General features: G+C 44.3%; 1 protein-coding gene across 4 annotated transcripts in view; it reads left to right on the top strand.

The window, feature by feature from the left end:
- Positions 1–21,382, top strand: part of Cep85l (centrosomal protein 85 like) — a 97,702-nt gene that overhangs the window by 56,844 nt on the left and 19,476 nt on the right. For all 4 annotated transcript variants that reach the window (XM_010644961.2, XM_010644962.2, XM_010644964.3 and 1 more), the window contains 4 exons: positions 4,501–4,618; positions 11,081–11,260; positions 18,112–18,264; positions 19,723–19,877. In XM_010644961.2, coding sequence (XP_010643263.1) covers positions 4,501–4,618; positions 11,081–11,260; positions 18,112–18,264; positions 19,723–19,877 — 606 coding nt within the window. The remainder of the gene's footprint in view (positions 1–4,500; positions 4,619–11,080; positions 11,261–18,111; positions 18,265–19,722; positions 19,878–21,382) is intronic.

Here is a 21,382-nt window from a genome sequence, read left to right as displayed (position 1 = left end):
GTGGGGACACAGCGTGGCTGATGATGCTTTTCAGGTCACTTTACCAAGACGTATTCCTGGATATTATTTTTGAAAATGCCAGTAATCCCAACACTGTGTTTTTCATCCTGTGTGGGTCTTTTGTAGTAGATGATTGCGTTGCCCAAATAGGGCAGACGTTTAGGAAAAGTAACTGCAGTGGAAACTGGGTTCCTAAGCATGCCCTGACTCTTGAGTAGAATATACAGATTAGCTAGCTTCGTGACCAGTGGAGAAAACCAGGAGACTTGGGGCTTTCTTCTCTTACTTTTGCCATGGTTTCTGTCTAGGGGATTCTGAGGATGTTTTCGGCCTCTCACACTTTGGTTGACTGTACTTAGTTTGCCACTGACACAAGCTGGAGGTTTTGAAGTTTGCTGTTCTAGGCATCCTCCCTTCTCCATCCAGATTTGTAACATAAGGATTAAATGAATGGCTGAATGTAAGAAGATCCTGGTGTCCTGTCCGATGCAAGATAGCCATCCACAAAATGGTAGTCACAGGAACATGCTTTTTTACATATATACTGAGGTTTATATGCTAATCTCTGCTTGCTAGATTCTCAAATCCCTAATTTCTAGGAGAGGACTTTACATTTTGTAACTCATAATAGTTGCTCACCCAGTCTTCGTTCTGAGAAAGCAGCCTCACTTTGATAGGGAAGAGGCCAGAGTCCCGGCTAAGCCATGCTGGCACTCATGAGCAGGTCTGCCAATGGCTCATGCTTTGTCAGGTGAGGGTGTAGCTTGGTGGGACAGCGCTTGCCCAGCACATACCGGGCTTTGGGCTCGATCCCCAGAATTGCCCGGGAAAGTCCTTTAAAATAGCTGGCACTTTGGAATTGTGTGTTCTGCTGACCTGATCAGCTAAGGGGTAGATCAGAGCCCTTGAAACTGAGGCACGGAGAGACCGCTGAGGTAGTACTGCTGGTGACACTGGCAGAATGCAAGCGCCCATCGTGTCGTGACTGATGTTAGCTGTGTATGTGTGGAAATAAAAGCACGTTATTAATAGTGGTAGGAAGGCCTTTTTAAAATCGACAAATTATTCGCTATAGCATAGACCTTTTAAACCAAAAGGTTAATGACCTTTATGTGGGATTTATGACAGTTGGAAGAAGGCCTGCCTGTCCATGTCAGGACCACTCAGTACCTCACACGCATGTGTTTAATCAAGAGTCACCGTGAGCTTGTGCTCCAGACAGACTCTACACAGCACCTGTGTTTTACTTTTATGGACACCTAATGTGTGAGTTGTGTTTATTCTCTATCCTAAGTGTGATCATTTTATCAGAAAACTAGAGCATTTAAATGCTGTTTTGATAGTTTGTTCATCAGTGATTTTGAGTGCTGACACCTAGGCATATAGTAGTATGGAATCCACTAGAGAAGTAAGTATTTCCTGTCCCCGTCCCTGCTGGTGCAGACACAACACCAGAGTTAGTGCCAGACTTCGCGGACTCAGGCTGAGTCCACAGCAGGACGCCCCTCTGCAGATGCCAGGTGTGGGTGGGATGCCCGGGCTGGCTGTGCTTTAGGTAGAGGAAATGGTGAAGCTATCCAGAGAGGCGGTGGTCCTGCACTGATCCGAGGAACAGTGTGTACGGATTCCGCTCGTGGACCTGGAGAGTGGAGAGCTTTCTTCTCTGCTGGTTTGCTTCGATTTTCCTCTCCCAGCGCATGAGCTCTTTCCTCGTGCATTCTCTGTCTACAAAGTCACACACCCTGCAGAACAGTGTTAGTGTTTTTGCCTTATACAGTCTGTAAGTGAGATTTCAGTGATAGGCAAAGACCATGTTTTTGCCCACATAGTTGTCATTTATGGTACTCTTTTGTGTGAAGGTGGTCCTTTTAATTTCCCCCACTTGAAATCTGCAGATGATGAATTCTTTCAGCTTTTAGCTTTTTCTCAAAGATTTTTTTTTTTAAAGCTCACCTGTGGTTTTTGTTATTTTGTTTTTGTTGGTTAAATCTAAGTTACTAGGTTTTACTTTAATTTTGTTTTAAATATTTCCTTAGGTTAAAAGGTCTAGATAGAAAGCTTAAACTTTTTTGTGTGTTTTAAATCACTTCACTGTTTTCTCCATTGCCTTATTTCAGATGAGAAATCTGATGTCCTCCTTACCTTTGTCTCCCTCAGATCTTTTTTCCTGTAGCTGCTTAAAGATTTTGTACCTCACTTTGAGCTGTTTGATTAATAGGTACCTTGGTTTACTGTGTCTCGTGTTTCTTGGACTTGGTGTTAGCTGGACCTCCTAAATCTGAGGCCTGTATATGGAGCTCGTCAGATGTGGAGAAATTTTAGACCATCTTCTGCAGATTTCATTTGGGGTGCCCACCTCCCTCCTTACCTTTCCTTAGGAGACTTCAGTTATGCAGATGTTAGGCCTTTGAGAATCATCCCAGAGGTGATAGATATACTCTGTTATTAAAGTTTTTATTTTTGTCTATTTTCTTCATGTGTTTCTTTCTAGATAGTTTCTGTTGCTGTGTGTTCAGAGTAATGTCCACTCTGTCCGCTCCTGTCTGATCACCTCTGGTCGTCTCCTCTGGCTTCTTGATCACAGAAGCACAGTTGTGGTAACTGACCCAGTGTCCCTGTCTGTCATCCGTGGCTCAGTCTCAGATATCAATTCTTACTATTGTGGGTGCTCCTTTCCAGCTTCTCTGCATGCCTGATGATTTCTTGAATTGTACTTTTGTCTTCCTGAGCTTCATTCTGGGAAGCGTTCATTATTGTTTTAAAGTTTTGTTTTTAGTTTTAAGTTTTGTTAATGGCACCAGATCTGAATTTAGTGTAGGGTTAATTTTCTTCCCACGACTGCCTGATGTCCGGTGTCTTGAGAGCCTTTGTTCTCTATATTTTACCCTGCATTTTGTTTCAAGTGGGAGAGAAACTCAGTCCCCACTACTTCTTAGCTAGGAAGGAAAGTTTTCTTTTTTAAGCTTTAAATGATTGAAAAATTGTTAGAAGATTTAATCCTCTCTAACCTGTTTCCTGTGTGTTTTATAAGGAATGGCAAATGTTTTAAAAAATAAGAATGACTAAAAGTAGAGTAAGTTATTTAATGCAGTCTGAAGCATATAACCCAGCTTGTTTCAAAGTTATTTTCTAAGTAATTTTTGAAAACCTCAAGCTACTTGTTTCCCCACACTATTAGTATTTCTTCAAAGCTCTTTGTCCTTTATAAGCTTATTTTGAGACTTCCTAAATTTTTGGAAGATGGGAGATACTGTACATTAAACTCAACATCGTACTGGCTTTTAACAGCTTTAATATGCAGACTTTTAGAAGTAGCGCAGCTTGTGGAGGTGGAGCAGATTCCCACTTGAGGGTGTGTCGGCGCCAGTCCAAGCTGTGGATTCAATCCCCGGTACCAAAAAAAAACAAGCTGTGGGCTGGCCATCGCTGGCCATGGGGTATAGGCCCTGCAGCTGGGGTGTCGGGAGCAGTGGAGGCACAGGATAGGGGATGAGTCAGCCTTCCCACTGCTGGGCATGGCGCCTGACACTGTGACTTAAGCAGGAGAGGTTTAATGTCACTCACGTTTCAGAGGGTAAAGTCCATGGCAAGCTGGTTCTGGGAAGAAGTGTGGTAGAGGGTGTGACAGAGCAGAGCTACTGCGTCATGATGGCCTGGAGAAGGCAGAGCCGGGGAGCAGGGCAGGGAGGAGGGTGCCAGGGATCAGACATCCATCCCATCAGATGCACCCAGCCATGTGCCCCACCATTCCCTGGGTGGGTTTCCAAGCCAGACAGGCTGACACTGCATCCCGACTCAGAGCGATTGGTGGGGCGACCCTTGCACAGATGCCGGCGGTCATCAGTAGCTCTTTTGACGTGGAGTGTGGAGCACATGCTGGATGAATAGAAATGGAGATTTCTGACAGTGGAGTTCCCGACTGTCCTAGTTACTTTTCTCATTGCTGAGACAAAATACCCAACATCCACAAGTTAAGGGAGAAAGGGTTTATTTGGCTCACAGTTTGTAGAGATTTATAGAGCCGTAGTCCACTAGCTCTAAGGCGGGGTGGCGTGGCAGAGGGGAAACAGTTCAGGGCAGGGCAGGCAGGAGCGGCGGCCCTCCTTGTGTGACTTATTTTCATGCAGGTTACCTGCCCTTTTAGGGGCACCCAGCTACCTCTGAGAAGCCCACCTGTGGCCACTGGAAGCTTTGGGGGACTGGCCACATGGGCAGCATCTCTCGTGGGAGGTGACCAGGAGGTCAAAAGCAAGTGTGCATTCCTGTTGGGATCTGGGAGCTGGGTCTACCGGAGATGAGCTCCAAGAACACCAGAAGGCCCAGAGCATGCGGCCATCCCACAGCTCAGGCAGCACTGTCGTTCTGAGCGTTCGTCGTTACAGCTCCTCCCATTGACAATACTGTTAATCTTGTGTGTAAAATTATTACAACACTAAAGCCCCGCTTTTACCTGTTTCTTAGAAAAGTATCTTCTTCATAATGTTACTGTCTGTTTTGCAGGCAGAAGCAGCAGATTACCCACCTCCACGAGAGGATAAGGGACAATGAGCTACGGGCACAGCATGCCTTGTTAGGACGTTATGTGAACTGTGAAGATCCCTACGTGGCTAGTTTGCAGGTAAGGCTATAGGAGACTTTTTACCCCTAGCAATGAAGATTGAACCCAGGGCCTTTGCACTGGCCTGTAGATCTTTTTATTTTTCATTTAGAGATGGTGTCTTGTTGAGTAAATTCCCGGGCTAGGCTTGAAGTTAGGATCCTCCTGCCTCAGCCTCCCAGAGTGCTGGGATTAGTGTCACTATACCCAGCTGACTAGAGACTACTTTATAGCTGTTATTTAATAGTACATCTTGTGTTAATCATATACGTAGCTTATAAAATGAGGACATTTTAATCAAGGTGTGAGCTGGTAGTGTATTCACATATTTTACAGATATAGTAACAGGTGTTTACTGTGTCAGTTTGTCGCAGTCATGCCCCTCTCTCTCTCTCTCTCACACACACACACACACACACACACACACACACACACGAAACACTGTGGTCAGTTTGTAACATGTCTGTTCAGGGTTGCTGGGTAGCATCAGCAGATATCCCTAAAAGGCGTTATAATGCATTGTTTGGGACCTGGTTTTATTCCTTCTTCCCAAGCATTGTGTGAATGTGTAATTTGTGTTGGCATTGTCATGTTGCCGTGTTGCCTGAGAGTCGTGTGAGGCTGTCTTCTCCCAGCCTTTTCATGCGTGTCCTCTTAGGAGTGGTTGTGCGCCACATGGGTCCTTTCAGGAGGTGTGTGCCACGCGTGTCCTCTCAGGAGTGGGAGTGTGTTCCAAGTGTGTCCTTTCTGGAGAGGATGTTTGTGTGCCGTGCGTGTCCTCTGGAGCAGGTGTGTGACAACAGAGGCCAGGCAGTCCCTTCAGTGGCTTCCATCTGTGCTTCTCTCAAGGGGTGCAGAGCCGCTTTATCTAAGACCCCCACAATCTTTCTTGTTCTAGGAATTGTCTTTTTATATTCTTGGCTTGTTTATCTGTTGGGTTGTGGGTTTTGCTTACATATATATGTATATATGTGTATATATATATAACACACACACACACACACACACACACACTATGAAAAAGAAATGTATGTGTAAGAGAAATTAGTCTTTTATCTATAATTTGATAAGCAAATACATTTTCTAAGTTTGTCGAATTTCCTGTTTATATAAGTCTGATTATTTTCCTCTGTGTAGTTTTTGAGATTAACCCCAGTCCCATGAGTGTTTAGAAATGCTTCCCACCTTTACAAATGAGCCATTTAACAGAACAGCAGTGAACACCCACTGAGTCACATTCTGTCCTCCTGGGTTAGGACTCACTGGGAGAGCTCCGGGGGATGCCCTTCATCTCCTCCGCCTGTGCACCTGCGCTCACTATGCCAGCAGTTTCTGGGGCTGGAAATAGAAATGGGACTGAGGTGAACTTTGTCCAGAAAAAGAGCACAGCTTAATGGGGACGGGGACAAGGGGTCTGTGAGACCAGAGGAAGAGTAAAAGAGCCCCTTGCTCTAGTCATCGTTCTGAACAAAGTGCTCTTCTTGAACTGTGCAAGTGTGTGTATGTCCATTCTGTGAAAATGAGTTGCAGGTCACTCTGGTTACGGTAGCCACTGCAGCACTAGCAATACACACGTGATGGGCTGGCCTTGCCCTGAAATAGTGAGTGCAGGCTCAGGCGGACAGTCTCTGTGTGCAGGGAGCCGAAAGAGCATCTGTGAAGTCCAGCAACCCCTCCCCAGCTCGCAGGGTCGGCCTTGCAGAGCTGACCTGTTGTCCCAGAGGGTGGAGACCTAGGCTGAGCCCAATGGGCCACAGGAAGTCAGCCACGCATTGTACGCAGGCTGCGAAGAAGCTGAGGAGCGAGGGGAAACGGGCTGTTCTGTGGGTGCTCCAAAGGAGGGTGGTGAGGGTGCAGTGGGCAGGGAGGGGCCGGCCCTGTGTCCCAGGCCTGCCTGGGTCATCCCTGTGCTCCCTTCCTCTTTCCGGAGTGCCTTCCTTGTGGTCCCTCCACGATACAGGATGGATATGTTGGGAGCGGGAATAGGCAGGAAGTGATCTCAGCAGTCCACGAGTTAGGTGAACTCTGCATTCTTTTTTATTTTTGTTTGTTTGAGGCAGGGTATCGCTATGTGGTTCAGGCTAGTCTTGAGCTGTTAGCCCAGCCTGGCATCAAACTCACAGCAATCCTCCTGCCTCGGCCTCTTGACTGCTGGGATTACAGGCAAGGGCCACCATGCCTGGCAAACCCTGCATTTTAAAGCAGTGGTGTGGTGAAGATAAAGCTGGGTGCTTGCTGCCGTCTGTATCTGTGTGGCCCAGCACAGCCCCATGAGGAGGAGAGGGCACTGGGCGGGCACAGCCCCCCTGATGGAGACTGCGAGGGCAGGAGCAGGTTTGCAGGAGAAACAGGTGTGGTGAGACTCAACTGTTGGGAGTTGGCAGGTCTCATCTGTCTACACTGATGGGTGCCCACGCTTGGGGCAGGATGTGGTGCTCCCGGGGTGCTGAGCAGTGAGGAGCAAAGGGAGCTCTGTAGAGAGGGGCACGAGCCAGGACTTCTGAGGGTGGACGAGGCGTCTCCTTGTGGCGGGCGCTGGGGAGCTGCAGGCCCATGAGTGCCCTGCTGTGCTTTCTGATTGCTTGCTTTTCTGTTTCTTCCCAGGCAGGGGAAGTTAGTGGGGTGTGCTAGAATCTTTGGCTGACAGGGGAGGAAATGCAGTGCCGAGGGCTTCTGCTCCCTCTGTGCAACCTGGGGACGCCTGGCCCTGCCTTCCTGCTCCTGCCCCAGCCACGGGCTTGCCTGCCTGGCACTTCTGCCCGGAGCTGCTGACCACGGATGCCGGCCACTGCTCCTGTGGCACCTCCGGTCCAACTGGTGGTTTCACCCTGTGCTGGGCTCTCAGTGTGGCCTCTGTGCTGCAGCATGAGCGCAGAGACTCAGTTCCAAAGCTCTGGGCCTGGCCCCCTGGTCAGTGCCATCTTTGCTCGCTTGGGTGGCCAGAGATGGGTCACCTCCTTATCTGTGTCCCACGAGCCCGATCTCCCCTGGGCCTCCAGGGGTGTCTGTGCTGCATCTGCTGTGGCAGGAATGCTGTGCTGACTACCTTCCTCCAGAGCAGCTCGGGTCCTGGCCAAGCCGAGCGGAGAGCAGGGAGGCTTCTCACAGCCAAGGCCCTCCGCCCCCTCCATCCTGTACTGCAGTTTACTTTGGGGTTTAGTCTTTTATTTATTTTGTTTGTTTGTTTGTTTTTGTTTTATCTCAGTACTGGAGAGTTGAACCCAGGGCCGTCACTCTGGGCTTCATGCCCACGCTTTTTTTCTTTTGTGTGCCGGGCGGGGGTCATGCAGAGTGGCTAAATGGCCTTGGCTGTGCTCGGACTTGCCATCCTCCTGCCGCCCTCCCGGTGTGCTGGGGTTGCAGGAGTACAGCTGTGACTGACTGTCAAGGGTTTACTCTTCATGTTTTAGTCGTTCGGCTTTGAACATTGATAGCGACATGTATCTGTCGTCATATACCAGAATAGCACCACACCTTGTGGGGGTCCCACCACTGCAGTATCTTGTTCTTTTTTCTTTCTGTTTTTAATTTTATGAAAAAAATAAATGTTTCTTAAATATTAAGCGAATAGCAATAGTTATAATATCATTATCTTCAAACTAGTTACTCGAAGTACAAGACCTAAGCCAAAAAGATTCTTATAAAAAGATACATGATAACACAGAACTTTCTTTTCAATGAACCAGGATAAACTAGTATAAATGAAACCAATTAGCATATGCCTTGAAGTATTTTTAAGACAATGACGTTTATATTTGGGGAAGTATTTGAACTTCTCCCTACTTCCTATTTCTTTCTCTTCTGTTTTGTGTTTTATTCATATAAATGTATATGTTGTTTGTGTTTCTCCTATAAGAAACCATGCAATATTTGAGCTTGTGTGTCTGTCTTATTTCAAGCGTATCTTTCTTTATGGCAGTGTGGTACTCCATTGCGTGTAAATACCACATTTCCCTTATCCATTTATCTGTTGGTGGATTTATATGCAGTTTCTAAGACCTAACTGTTACAAATTGTGTTGCTATAAACATCAGTATACGTGTGTCCCTGTGATGTTGATGATTTAATTCTTTGGAGAAGATAACTCAGAGGAGGCTGGGTCAGATGGAATTCTCTTTAGTGCTACATGATACTCACTCTCTGGATACATCACAGTTTGTTCATTTGCCTACTGTAGGAAATCGCAGTTGCTCCCAGATTCTGGTGTTATAAGAAAAGGTGCTCTGGTGGTGAGGGAAACTCAGAGGTGTGGGCCTCATCCCTACCCATCACACAGCACAGTGCTTGTGCTACCCCTGGGTGGGATTTGTGTTCCCACACACCAGGCGGTCAATTATGCAGCTCCCCCAGTGGGTACTGCCTGGGTATCTGTCCTCTGGTTCAGTCTCACCCCATCCACATGGGGTTCTAAAAGTGTAGAGCTTCAGTTATTACTGCAGGCACCACACTTGCATGCACACACACACACACACACACACACACATGCACATACACGTATGCACGCACACACACATCAGGTAGCTGGAAGTACTTGGGACTCAGATCATGCAGGCTTCTGGGAAGCATCATTGTGTAAACTGTGATTGGTTTTTAAATCATTGCCATTGATGACCAACTCTACTCCTCTCCCTCCCCAGATGGAGGGAGGTGGGACTGGTAGGCTGAAACCTCTAATTATGGTGACCAGACCCCATCCTGAAGATACTGAGGGCCACCAGCCGCAGTTGTCTGTCATATGAGAGATGCTCTGCATTGCTCCAGGTATTCCCAGGCTTTTAGGAGCTAGATGATAGGAAATAGGGATGAAGACCAAATATATATTTCATAGTATCACAGCAGCATAGCCAACTATGTGCAGGTTTTTAATGTGGACATGTTTTCATCTCCTTGGATAAATTCTATGGAGCACAGTTGCCTAGGTCCTTTGTTGAGAGGATGTTTAACTGTGTAAGATACCACTGAGATATCTTCCAGGCTGACTGTACCATTCTGCCTTGCTAGCAGCGGTGAAGAGAGCCCTGTTGCTTCATACACTCCTCTGTCATCAGTGATTTGGATTTGGGCCATTCTCTTATGTGAATAGAGGCATTTCAGTTACTTTGCAGTTCCCTAATGACAAATGGTGAAGGTCTTTTCATATACTTATGTGCCATTTCTGTATCTTCATTGTGAGATACCTGTTCAGCTCTTTTTTAATTGGGTGTTTTCTATTGTTAAATTTTGAGAGTTCTTTGTATATTTTAGGTAACAGGTTTTGTTATTGTGTGTATCTTTTGCAAGTATTTTCTCTCAGTTTATAGCTCATATTCTTATTCCCTCGATAGCAGGAACTCCTACAGTGGATCCCAGTCTTCTGCTTGGTGCTATGACACAAGGAGAGAAGAAAGACTCAGACAGAAATCAAAGAGAGAGACGGGGAACTGGGATGGTCAGTGTTTTAGCAAGCAAGGACCTTAACAGCCAGAGCTGCTGTTTATTGGTGATATGATCATTCATTAAGTTGGGGTGAGGAGGCTACTTGTGGTTGCTCGGGATAAGTTGATGATGTAGGCAAGGCTTGTAAAAGAAGAGACAAAGCATTCTTGTGTTAATAACAGAACAGATAAGATAGAAGTTGTAGTTAACAGTTAACCTTGTTTTTTCACTTAAGAAGGTTACATTTCTGGGAACGGAATTTGGGTGCAAGCCCGCTGCCGTGGTATCTCATGGGCTGTTTCTCTAGCCTCTGCTGCGATTGTTGGCAGGAGTGATGGTGGTGGTGGTGGTGGTACTGGTACTGGCCCATGTGCCATCACACACAGCGCTTCTGTGAGTTACAGGTGGATTCACTTGTGTAAACAAGCCAGTTGTGGAGTTAACGCTGCACGGCATGCTGTGCTTACAGCCTGCTTTCAGCATAATCAACAGGTGGTCTCTTACATGTCACTGTGCTCTGTTATCAAAGAGAAGTTTCTACTTTTCATGAAGTGCAGTTTACCACTCCTTTTCATTAATCTTGCCTTTGGTGTTTTACCTAGGAAGTCATCTCCATAACCCAGATCACCTAGGTTTCCTAGTGTATTCTTTTCTTTTTAAGTAATTTTCTAGGATGATGGTTGACATTTATGACTGTGGTCCATTTTGAGTTAATTTTTATAAAGAGTGTAAGGTTTGTGTCTACATAAATTTTATTATTATTTTAATATGTGAATGTCTAGTTTGAGCACCATTTGTTGAACTAGAAAAGGCACCATTTCATTCCACTGTGTTAACTGATTTTAATATTAGCTGGAAATTACCACCGTGAAGAAATTTTTCATTAGTTTTTCTTTATTCCCATAAAATTTTTACTTGTGTTTGTGTAGCACGTAATTTCCTGTTTGCATTTCTAGGTGTACCTTTAAGCCAAGTAACAGCTCCCTTTCATGAAACCTCTGCCATGGGCTAGGAACTTACATGTTTTACTCCTTAACTTGAAAGGCCTGCCGCTTCTCCTCCCCACAGCCGCAGTATGAGAGCACCACCCTACAGACCACGCGTGCAGAGCGGGCTGTGGCCCAGCCCCAGCCTGAGGGCCTCGAGCAGAAGCTCACGTCTACCGAGAAGGAGGTTTCACAGCTCAGTGACTTTCTCACGCAGAGAATGAGCCAGTTCAGTGAAGAGAAGAAGAAGCTGGAGGAGAAGGTAGGCGTCTGGATGAAGTGTTGGATCAGCAGCACTCCCTCGGTAGAGAAGGTCGGCCTTTACCTGTATGGGCTCACACCCAGTTACACATCCACACAAGGGGTTAATCCTGCACATCTTCTGTGGAGCCCTGAAGATTTTCTCCAGGAGTAGAAATCCCTGTCTGACTGAAAGTTCCTTGCTCCCACCAGTGCCTCTTTCCTCATTGGGTTGGTCATCCCGTGTCTTCATCGTGTTCCCAGTAAAGCACTAGAAAGGAAAGGAGATGACATTTTGTCCAGTTATTACACTGGGGAATACAGTGTGGGAGGAGAGGCTAAAGCCAAATATACATACTTCCTACACGTGTATGTGACTTTCCTGCTGTTATTAAACTATTTCTCAGTTCCATCTCAGCCCCCACGACAGTGTCATTAGAGAGCCGTGTGACATCATGTAGTATCACACGCTGTCCCTGGTTTATTGGAGGGCTCAGATCTTTGGGAAACTCAGTGGCAGGAACAATTGTAGACTTTTTGGTTCTGCCTACCTGATTGTTTTGTTAAGCCACCTTTCCATTCACTGTGACCCTGGAGAGGTCACCCTGATTTCTGCAGTTTGACAGCATCAATAGATGACTCCATCAATATCTTTGTGAGTGTGTGTGTGTGTGTGTGTGTGTGTGCGCTTGTGTGCACACATATCATGTATGCAGATACATACAGGTGAGTTGGAATTTTTATCTTCAAAGCTGACAAATTTTTATGTGTCCTATTTTTGTCAACTATCTGATGTCTTTTACCGTGGCTAATTTGAAAGTACCTTAAAGACCTCTTGTTTCCTTTGTGTATTTGGGGGACTTCATACATTACTACATAATTCCAAGGAGCAAGGAAGTACTCATTGGTCACTTGTGGGAGGTATTAAAGTTGTCTCTTACCTGCGACTTCTTCATTTAAAAATGTGATGTGAGCTGGTGATTTAGCTCAGTGGTGCCATGCCTGCCTTGCAAGTGCAAGGCCCTAAGTTTGATCCCTAGTACTGGGGGAAAAAAAACAAAATGTGATGAAAGTTATGTTTCAGTGCATAAAGAGTTTAAATACATTTTTTTGTTTTATCTAAATTTTCCCTCTCATTACTCTTGGAGTTTGGGCTTACTAAAGTCAGTTTATACATGTGCTACTAAGTTGACAAAGCACATTTGTACAGTGTTTGTGATTGAATATTAGGTTGTTTCCACACTGTACCCCGCTGTTGTGAGTAATGTTACTGTGAACATGACAATGCACCTGTCACTTTTACAGTCCAGTTTCAATTCTTTGAGATCCCAATTTTGATTCCTTTAGATGCCCAGCAGTAGCAGTTCTGGATTACAGGTCTTATATTTGTTTGAGGACCCTCTGTACTGTTTCCTGTAGCAGCTGTACTCTTTATGTTACCAGCAGCATGTAAGGGCTCACTTACCTTTCTCCAGGTCACCGCCGGCTGTGAGCTTGTGTTTGAGTGTAACTGTCACTGTCCTTCCAGGTGGGAGGTGGTTCTCAGTAGGGTTGGACTTGCATTTTCCTCCTGTGGAGCTGCTGGTCATCTGCATGTGTCCTTTGAAAAAAATATGCTTCAGGTCCTCTGCTTCCTTTTTGATTGGGTTTTGTTTGCTGCTGAGTTTAGCATTTCTTTGCACTGTTGTGCATGTTTTTTCCAAATATTTTCTCCCATCCTGTAGGATTCTTTATATATTGTAGTCTTCTTGCTGTGCAAGAGGTTTTCAGCTTGATATAGTCTCACTTGTTTATTTTTTGTGTTTCACCTAAATTTTTCTCATCTCTTTTTTAGCTTGATACAGTTTACTTGGTACCTGGCTTTTGGTTCCTGTCCTGTTGCACTCACAGCCAGGAAATCACTACCAAGCCCAATGTGAAGAACCTTTCCCCTGTGTTTTCCTCTTCCGTGTCTCCTCTTTGTTTAAAATTTGTAATCAGTTTTGAGTTGATTTCTGTGTGTATTGTAATAAAAAGGTCCAGCTCATTCTTTGCATGTCCAGTTTTCCCAGAACAGTTTAATGATGACATTGTCTTTTCTATGTGACATGGGGGCATTTGTACTTCACCCTGCTGCCAAAGTGACCCTTCGCTACAGAGTGACCTCCTTTGTCTCTCAGGAGCTTTTGATTTAAAGTATTATTTTGTCTGATATAAATTTATCGACTGCTGCAGTCTTTGAGTTGCTGTTTGTGTGGAGTGACTTTTACCATTGCTCCTCATTCAACCTAGATGTGTCCTTGAATCCAGCAGATTGGTTGACACTTTTTCTCTTGTAGACAGTGTAGAGTTGTTTCACCACTCTGTGTCTTTTGATTCTGATGTTTAATCTAGTTACATTAAAAGTTATTACCAATAGCTAGAGACGATTACCGTTTTGTTGTTTCCTGTCAGTCTTGTATTTGTTCTGTTGTTTTTCTTTCCTCTCCTGCTCTTTGTGTCTTGCTGAGTTTTTGTATTGATAAGCTTTAACCAGAGAACAGTTCACCCCAAGTGTCACTTGAGCAGCGCATTTGTTTATGGTATGTGGACCTCCAAATAATGTAGGGGAAATATAACTCCCAACCTTCTAGTAGTCTGAAATGCCAAATTTGTGTTCTCTCAAATCGAAGAATGAATTCTCAGAACAGAGGTTAAGTGTAGGAAGAAGTTTTTGAGAGAAAGATAGCCTCTGTCTAAGAGACAGAAGGGGGTCTAGAAAGTGAATTGCCCACCAACCCCATTTTTCAAAGGTTTTATTGAGCAAGCCACAAAGTGAGGGCAGGTACAAGGTGGGTCAAAAGTAGGGTCAACCAATAAGATTAGAAGTGTAGTCGCTTAGGTAATGTTGATTAAATGGGGGTCAAACAGGGAAGCAAGTTAGGTAGCAGACGTCCATGTCGGGTAGATTGTCATCCCCGAGCTTGCTGGTGGAACAAGGTTCGGGAGCTTGGACTGAAAGGGTAAGAGGCAGAATCACCAAGCAGACTCCGGGGAGGTTTCTGGAATGCTTCCGCTTTATTCCGGAAATGCACAGGCTTATACAGGGACAAATATGGGGGAGGAGCATGGGAGGAGCATTTAACATTTGGCGATATCTTATTGGAGGTGAGGCGAAGGAATCACGGACTAGGGGCGGAGGTGCAGCTTGTTGGACCCAGCATCTACGCACTTAGGCGAGTTAGCTCAGGAGACAGGAGTGCAGTGCACCTGGCCCAGCCAGGCTTGAACTTCTCCCACAGTAGATAGCCTGACCAGTCACTGGGGGAGGCCCGGTCACCTGAATGAGGGGACAGCAGAGAATGAAAGGATAATACACAAAGAACAAGGAATGAAGGATAATAAATGATAGTTTATTACTTAGGGGTCCAGAAATTGATCTCAGCTTTCCCCTGGCTGAAGACCATGGATCTCTACTCTCATGGCTAAGACCACAAGCTCTGAATTAGTCGGTATTTATGATTATACAACATGGCAACAGGGCGTGAACGCAGCTGTAGGGAGCAGCAGAACTAATGCACTACTCAGCCAAGTTGTAAAAGGGTAGTAACTGTATTCTTGTGAGAGACAGGTCACCGTTAAGGAGACACCTGTGTTGCCTTGCAAGCCATAGCTAACGAGCCACGTGTCTTATCTTTAGCTAACATTCGATCTTGGAGAATGGCTGCCTAATTCCTCAGCGGCAGTGTCTCCTTGCTGTAGACATGTCACTGCCTCATGGATCACTGAGGCCTGATCGTAGCTGTTGGTTAGGAAAGTCCATCTCCAAACACCAGCTGAAGGGTCAGTTAGCAATTCCCACATAGGCCTTGGAGTGACACATAATGTTAATCAATAGCCAAATGTGTGATATCTAAAGCTTGCTCAGTGTGGTTTCAAGCTGGTCTCCTGCGTACGTGGAACAGGATTTTCTGGGAAGGAATGGGCTTGGGATGTTTTGGTCCCCACCCAAGGTGACTGATACGTATTTATAACATCAGTCACTGCCGTCATCCCTAGAAGAATTATGTGGGTGTAGTTGTTCCTCCTTTTCTCAAAGCCTTGCCTTCATTGAATATGCCTCCTGCCGTAACTTCTTCTGCACCGACTCTGGAGGGCCAGGCCCTGCCTGTCTGCCTGTAATACAATTTCTAAAGCTGTCTACAATACTGTTATTTCCATCAGTCCATTGTTATATTAAATAAATTTGATAAAATTGTCCTTTATAATTTCCTGTTATATAATCAGAAAAATGAAAAAAAATGCAATTTTTGGTTCATCCTGTATTTAAATAATTGGACTGGTAAGTGGTTAATTTTTTTTATTGTAGGGTTTTTTGTGGTTAGCAGGGATTTAATATAAAATCTATTATAGTCTATATTAACCTGATAATTTCAGTGACATTAAAAAAGAGAGACTTTTTAATCTTCCACACTTCATTGATACAACAGTTTACAGTTTTATATCATGGATCCAGTAACATTTTTGTATTTATAGTTAATTTTAAAAAATGTTATCCCATTCTCTCTTGTTATAGTTAACTTTAATTATTTTTCTTTTAACTTTTATTTTAGAAAAGTGATTTTACCTGCCACAGTATCACATTGCTTTGTCTTTATCTGTATATTTATCATTATCAGCAAGTTTTGTACTTTCTCATGCTTTTCTGTTACTGTTTAACACCTTCGTATCTTCATTTGGAATATTCTTAGAAGACAGGTGTCCTGGCATTGGGCTCTCTGTGCTTATTTTTGGGAAAATCTTCTCCCCTTCACTTCTGAGAGCTGATTTGGAGGCTGTATGAGGCGGCGGTCCTATTCCACCAAGCACGCAGCTTTGGAAGGGAACACGTAGAGCGTCAAGGGGGAAGGGGTCCCCTGCCCAGCCACCCGGATCTGCCACGTCAGCCCAGCCATCAGTGGGGTGACAGTGTGGCAGCCGGATCATCCTCCTCCTCCCCTAGCTTTTGAAGAACAGTTTGCTGTGCATCCTGTTCTTAGTTGGTGGCTTTTTCTCTCAGGACTTGGGATGTGTCATCCCACTTTAACATGGCCTGCAAGGTTTTTTAGGTTTTTTTCCCTCCTGGTATTGAGAATCGAACTCAGGACCTTGCGCTTGCCGGGTAGGCAAGGCACCATTGAGCCACATTTCCCGGCTCTGGCAAGTTTTTAGTGAGAAATATGATTGTGTGTGACAGGTCTTTTTTTCTTGGTGTTTTCAAATTTCTCTGTCACTGATTTTAGACAGTTTAATTCTAATGCTTACACATACGGATTTCTTTGGGTTAGGCCTTTTGGATCTGTGTATCCATCTCCTTCCCTACAAGTGGGGAGTTTGCTGCCATTGTCTGAAACTTTCTTTCCTTTCCTTTTCTTTTCTGTGTCTGGGACTCCCGTAGTGCCTATGTGTGTGTTGGCTTTTGGTGTCCATAAGCCCCTCAGCTTTTCTTAACTGTTGTGTTCCTCCTTTTTCTACCTGTCTTTAACGCTGCTCACCTTTGCTGCTTGAGACAGTCCGTCCCTGTTAGTGAATTGAGTGTGGCTACTTCAGGGTTTCTGTTTAACATTTCCAATGTTTTCTCTTGGTTAAAATTCATCTGTTCATACATTGTTTCCTGACTGCATTGAAGTTATTTTTATAAAAGCTATTGTACATTAGAATAAAATAGGTAAAGTGTGAAAGAAACTAGACTGTGGATGAGTCATTAGCTTTAGTAAAATTTGAATGAATAATCCTTGATTCTGCTAATTCATGCCACTTATTTCCCTGGTGAATGTGAAAAAAATCTGTGAAAATATTTTAGAATCCTGTTAAGTTTCTGTGAGAACATTAAACATTAGAGAAACTGATAATTTAAGGTAAATGTGTCTGGCGTTTACATTTTAGGCAACAGTTTTTGTACACATTTTGTTTTTTATGATCTTAAGTGTGAGAGATCTTTGAATATGACATGTGAAATTTAAATATAGGGTGGGAAGAGGCTGGAGAGGAAAGGAGAAAAAATAATCAAGATGTGTTATGTACTCTCCACGAGAAATGTACTAAAAAATAAAAAATTAAATTAGATATGATACATTTCAGGTAGTAAAGTCAGAAAAATTCATGAAAATCCAAGGTCCAGCCTAGAGGGATCGCGACCTTCGTGTGTTGTGTGGTAGACTCGCAGTTGGCATAGCTTCTCAGCCCGCAAGTGGGGGAGACCGTGCTGCAGATGCCCTGTGGCTCCCTTGAGGTGTGGCTAGGGGAGGGATGCCTTAGCCTCTCCGTTACCAGGCTGGTCAGCTGTTTGTACTACATCTCTGAGTGTCTGATAAGCATTTCCTTCTCAGGTTGCTCTTAGTAACATGACCGCTGTAATTACTTGTTGGTGTCCTTTCTTGGTCCACTGAAAGCATTTGGGTGTAGCTTTGAAGAAAATAAGAAACTGGAATCATTTCTCCAGAAATTAGTACCTTGCCAGTTTTTAGACTATACCCAGTGGCTCTGTTCTGTTACCCAGTAACCTTTTTCATTGCCCAATTAGAATATTTTACTTTAAGCATCATTTAGCCTCAACACATTGTTTCAATGTGAACATAATGCTGTGGAAATGACCGAGATGTGGCCGGCTTCGGACACGTACGTGTGTGGGTGAGGAAGAACGCCTCACTGGTGCATCCTGGCATGGGTTTGCAGTTTGCAGTTTATAAACAGATCCCCAAGATTCTTGATTCCACTGAGAACAAAATGTGAAGAAAATGTGAATCTTATGATAAAATAAGTCTTGAGTTGGTGGTGGTCTTCATGTGGGTGAAATCACAATGCCCAAGATTGGAATATTTAGTTTCATTATTGTTTGTGCAACATTACTGAGCTTTCATGACCCTTTTCCTTTAGCTTAAAACCAGAGATAGGTACATCAGTAGCCTGAAGAAGAAATGTCAGAAGGAATCTGAGCAGAACAAGGAAAAGCAGCGGAGAATTGAGACCCTGGAGAAGTACCTGGCGGACCTCCCCACACTGGATGATGTGCAGAGCCAGAGCCTGCAGGTGGGTGGGGAGGGTGCTCAGCACCAGTCACTGCGCTTCCCATTGCTCGGCTCCACTGAGCCAGTTAGTGCCGGGTCACGGTCCTGGGGAAGCCACCGTCATGCTGTCCCTGGGAGCTGATGACCCCGCTCGTGCACGCACGCGTCCTGGTTCCAAGCCTCTGTAGTTTGCTCTGGGCCCCAGGCTCTTCATGACCTTGTGTTGAGTGTCTGAGACATGTTTGTTTGATTCATTCATTCTTCTCAGCCTTTCCATAGGTTTGTCTTACACCTTGGTATAAGAAATGACCTCTGCTCACTCCTCTGACTTGTTTCTTTCTTAAAAATATGTCTTCCAAAGACTTCCACCAAGTCTGGCCAGACCTAACCTCTTGAAACCTTAACTACAAATCCATTAAATCTACACTTCAGTTTTTCAGAGTCTTTCTAACCCTAGATTTTCAGCCTCAGCACTGTAGACTCTGGTGGGAGACAGTTTTGTTAACAGGGGTCTGCCCTGTGCATTTTATCCAGCCCTGCCGATGGCAGTAACACCGCTCCCTCCCCACCCTTCCATGTGAGCAGCCTTTTCACGTGTTCCCTGGGGTATAAAACCGGTCTGTTGAGAGTCATTGCTCTAATCTGTGGAGTGTCATTATTTTTTGTATCGAAAATTTGCATGCCATTCTTTTACTTTATATTAATTTATAAGTTGAAAAACCAAGAGAGGTTAAAGTCAGGAAGGAACTTAAGGACGACGGGCAGTGTGCATGGGCAGGAATAAGAGAGCAACATAGACTTGAAAATGTGAGATCATGCACCTTACAGATGTGGCAGTTGTCAGGCACCCAGGTGTATAACACTCATCACTAGAGTCAGAAGCTGGAACCAGTGCAGGAACCCAGGTGGATCAGTAGAAACACGAAAGGTGCTGCGCACACGCCGTTCTACCGTTCAGCCTTAAATGCCAAGAAATTTGCACTCATGCGACAACCTGGATTAAGCTGGGGATATTTTGAGATTCAACACATACTGTGTGATTCTGCTTTGGAGCAGTCAGGTTAGACACAAGTAGACCTGTATTTGTCAGGGGGTGGGCTGAAGGATGGCGTGGATGAGGAGTTGTTTGAGGGGCGGAGTTTCGGTTATACCAGGTGAGTTCTGGTGGACACCACTGAACGGTTCACCGAGAAATGGTCAAGATGCTAAATTTTATGTGTGCTTTATTACAACCAAAAATAGGAAAAGGAGATTATTAATCTTTCTCTTTCTGTCTTCTAGAAATTTCTGACCTTACTCTCTCTTCATCTCTCATCCTTCCAACTGTCTTCCACAGAGAAAAGAAAGGTTAAATACTGTATTTGACATGGAGATGGTGTTATATTAGCAACGAATCTGTTAATTCTTGAGAACAGTAGTGATTTCTAATAGAAGCATTTACTATTCCATGTATTATGAACTGCAAAAAATTTCTCCTTAGCTGCAGGTTCTAGAAGAAAAAAATAAAAATTTGCAAGAAGCTTTGATAGATACAGAAAAAAAGTTTGAAGAGATCAAAAAACAATGTCAAGAGAAAGAGGCACAGTTAATGTGCCAGAAAAAGAAGGAGAAGGAGTTAGTGACCTCCATTCAGAGGTAAGAAGACAGAATCCTTTTCCTTCATTCTTCAGTCCTTTGTATTTTTTAAGCATTTCATTTAAAATGCATTATAATTATTACTTTACTATTTTTCTTAAAGATACACTTAAGAATCAGAAGCATAATTTCGTTGCAGTAGATAGTTGCGTTTCATTTTGAAGTAACATGCAGACATCTTTCCAAAGGTTTTAGAGGAGAGGCGTGGAAATGAGACAGAACGACAGTCAAAGATGGCACATACTAATGGGGACCCTCGAACTCATGGCTTTGTAACCCCTAAAGTAGCAGAGGGGTGGCAGACGCACTGCCCCGCTGAGGCCCTGCGCTGGGCAGGGTGTGACCCGCAGGCTCCGCCAGGTGTCAGCCTTCTTGTGCGGCTCGCGCACAGCCTGCTCAGTCGGTGCAGTTGGGGACACGGGACGGGTCACACGGATCACACGGGTGTGTAAGCCCAGAAACGCAAGACGAGGTTCCTGAGGAACCTGAACTGTACACATAGACGTGGTTTTTTGTTTGTTTGTTTTGAAAAACTTCAACCTTGATGCTATAAACTATAAAATAGATGAAACAATCCCGAATAAGATTACAAAGCACCAAAAACTAAATGTAAGAAATTCAGTCTTAAGATTAGGAAAAAAAATTGCCAGGTGCTCATCAGATAAAGCACTAATACCTAGAATATATAAATAACAAAGAGTTTAGATTCCCTCCAAAATGAAAAGATCCAAACAAGAAATGGCTGAAATTAATACATGCTTCTCGGTAGGAGTACATATGGCCAAAATTCATGAAAAAATGGTCAGCATCACTGGCCAGCAGAAAAATCCAAATTAAAACAATACAGATTTCGATTTACTCCAGAAAGAATGGCCATCAGGACTTCGCATCATAACAAATGCTAGCAAGGCTGTGGGGGAAGGCTAATTTTCATTTTGAAAGTCAACGTGGAGATTCTTCAAAAACTAAAACTAGAAGTTGCTTTCAGCCCAGCTCTTTCCATTCTAGATAACTTCCCAGAAGTTTAAGACATCATACCACAGTGTGGTGCACGTGTGCCCATGTTTATAGCAGCACAGTTCATAATAGTTAGATCTTGAAAGCAGCCTGTAAGCCCATCAACCAATGAATGAAGAAAATGAGGAATTTATGCCCAGTGGAGTCTGTACTATTCCCATATAAAGAAGGGTAAATTTGAGTCGTGTGAGAAAAGCATCAGCACTTGGCAACCATAATGTTAACTGAGCTAAATCACACACACAAGCTTAAGTATCACAGTTTCTCTTGTGTATTAGAGCCAAACTGTAAATGAAGAGCAAAACAAAAGGTAGAAAAAGGGAAACAGATAGCTCTTTTGCAAATGGGAAGGGGATGTAGAGATGGAAGGAGGGAAAGGAGGAAGGGGAATGAATATAATTAAGATGTGTGTCCCTGCACCAGCTCCCCACGAGAAGTGCAGCCGTGTACTGCAAACGTGGACCGAAAAACTCATATATATATATATA

The sequence above is a fragment of the Fukomys damarensis genome, unplaced genomic scaffold (assembly GCF_012274545.1).
Source record: "Fukomys damarensis isolate Sample0158 unplaced genomic scaffold, DMR_v1.0_HiC HiC_scaffold_14, whole genome shotgun sequence".
In the NCBI taxonomy this organism is placed as follows: Eukaryota; Metazoa; Chordata; class Mammalia; order Rodentia; family Bathyergidae; genus Fukomys; species Fukomys damarensis.
This window is presented reverse-complemented; position numbering and strand designations above follow the sequence as displayed.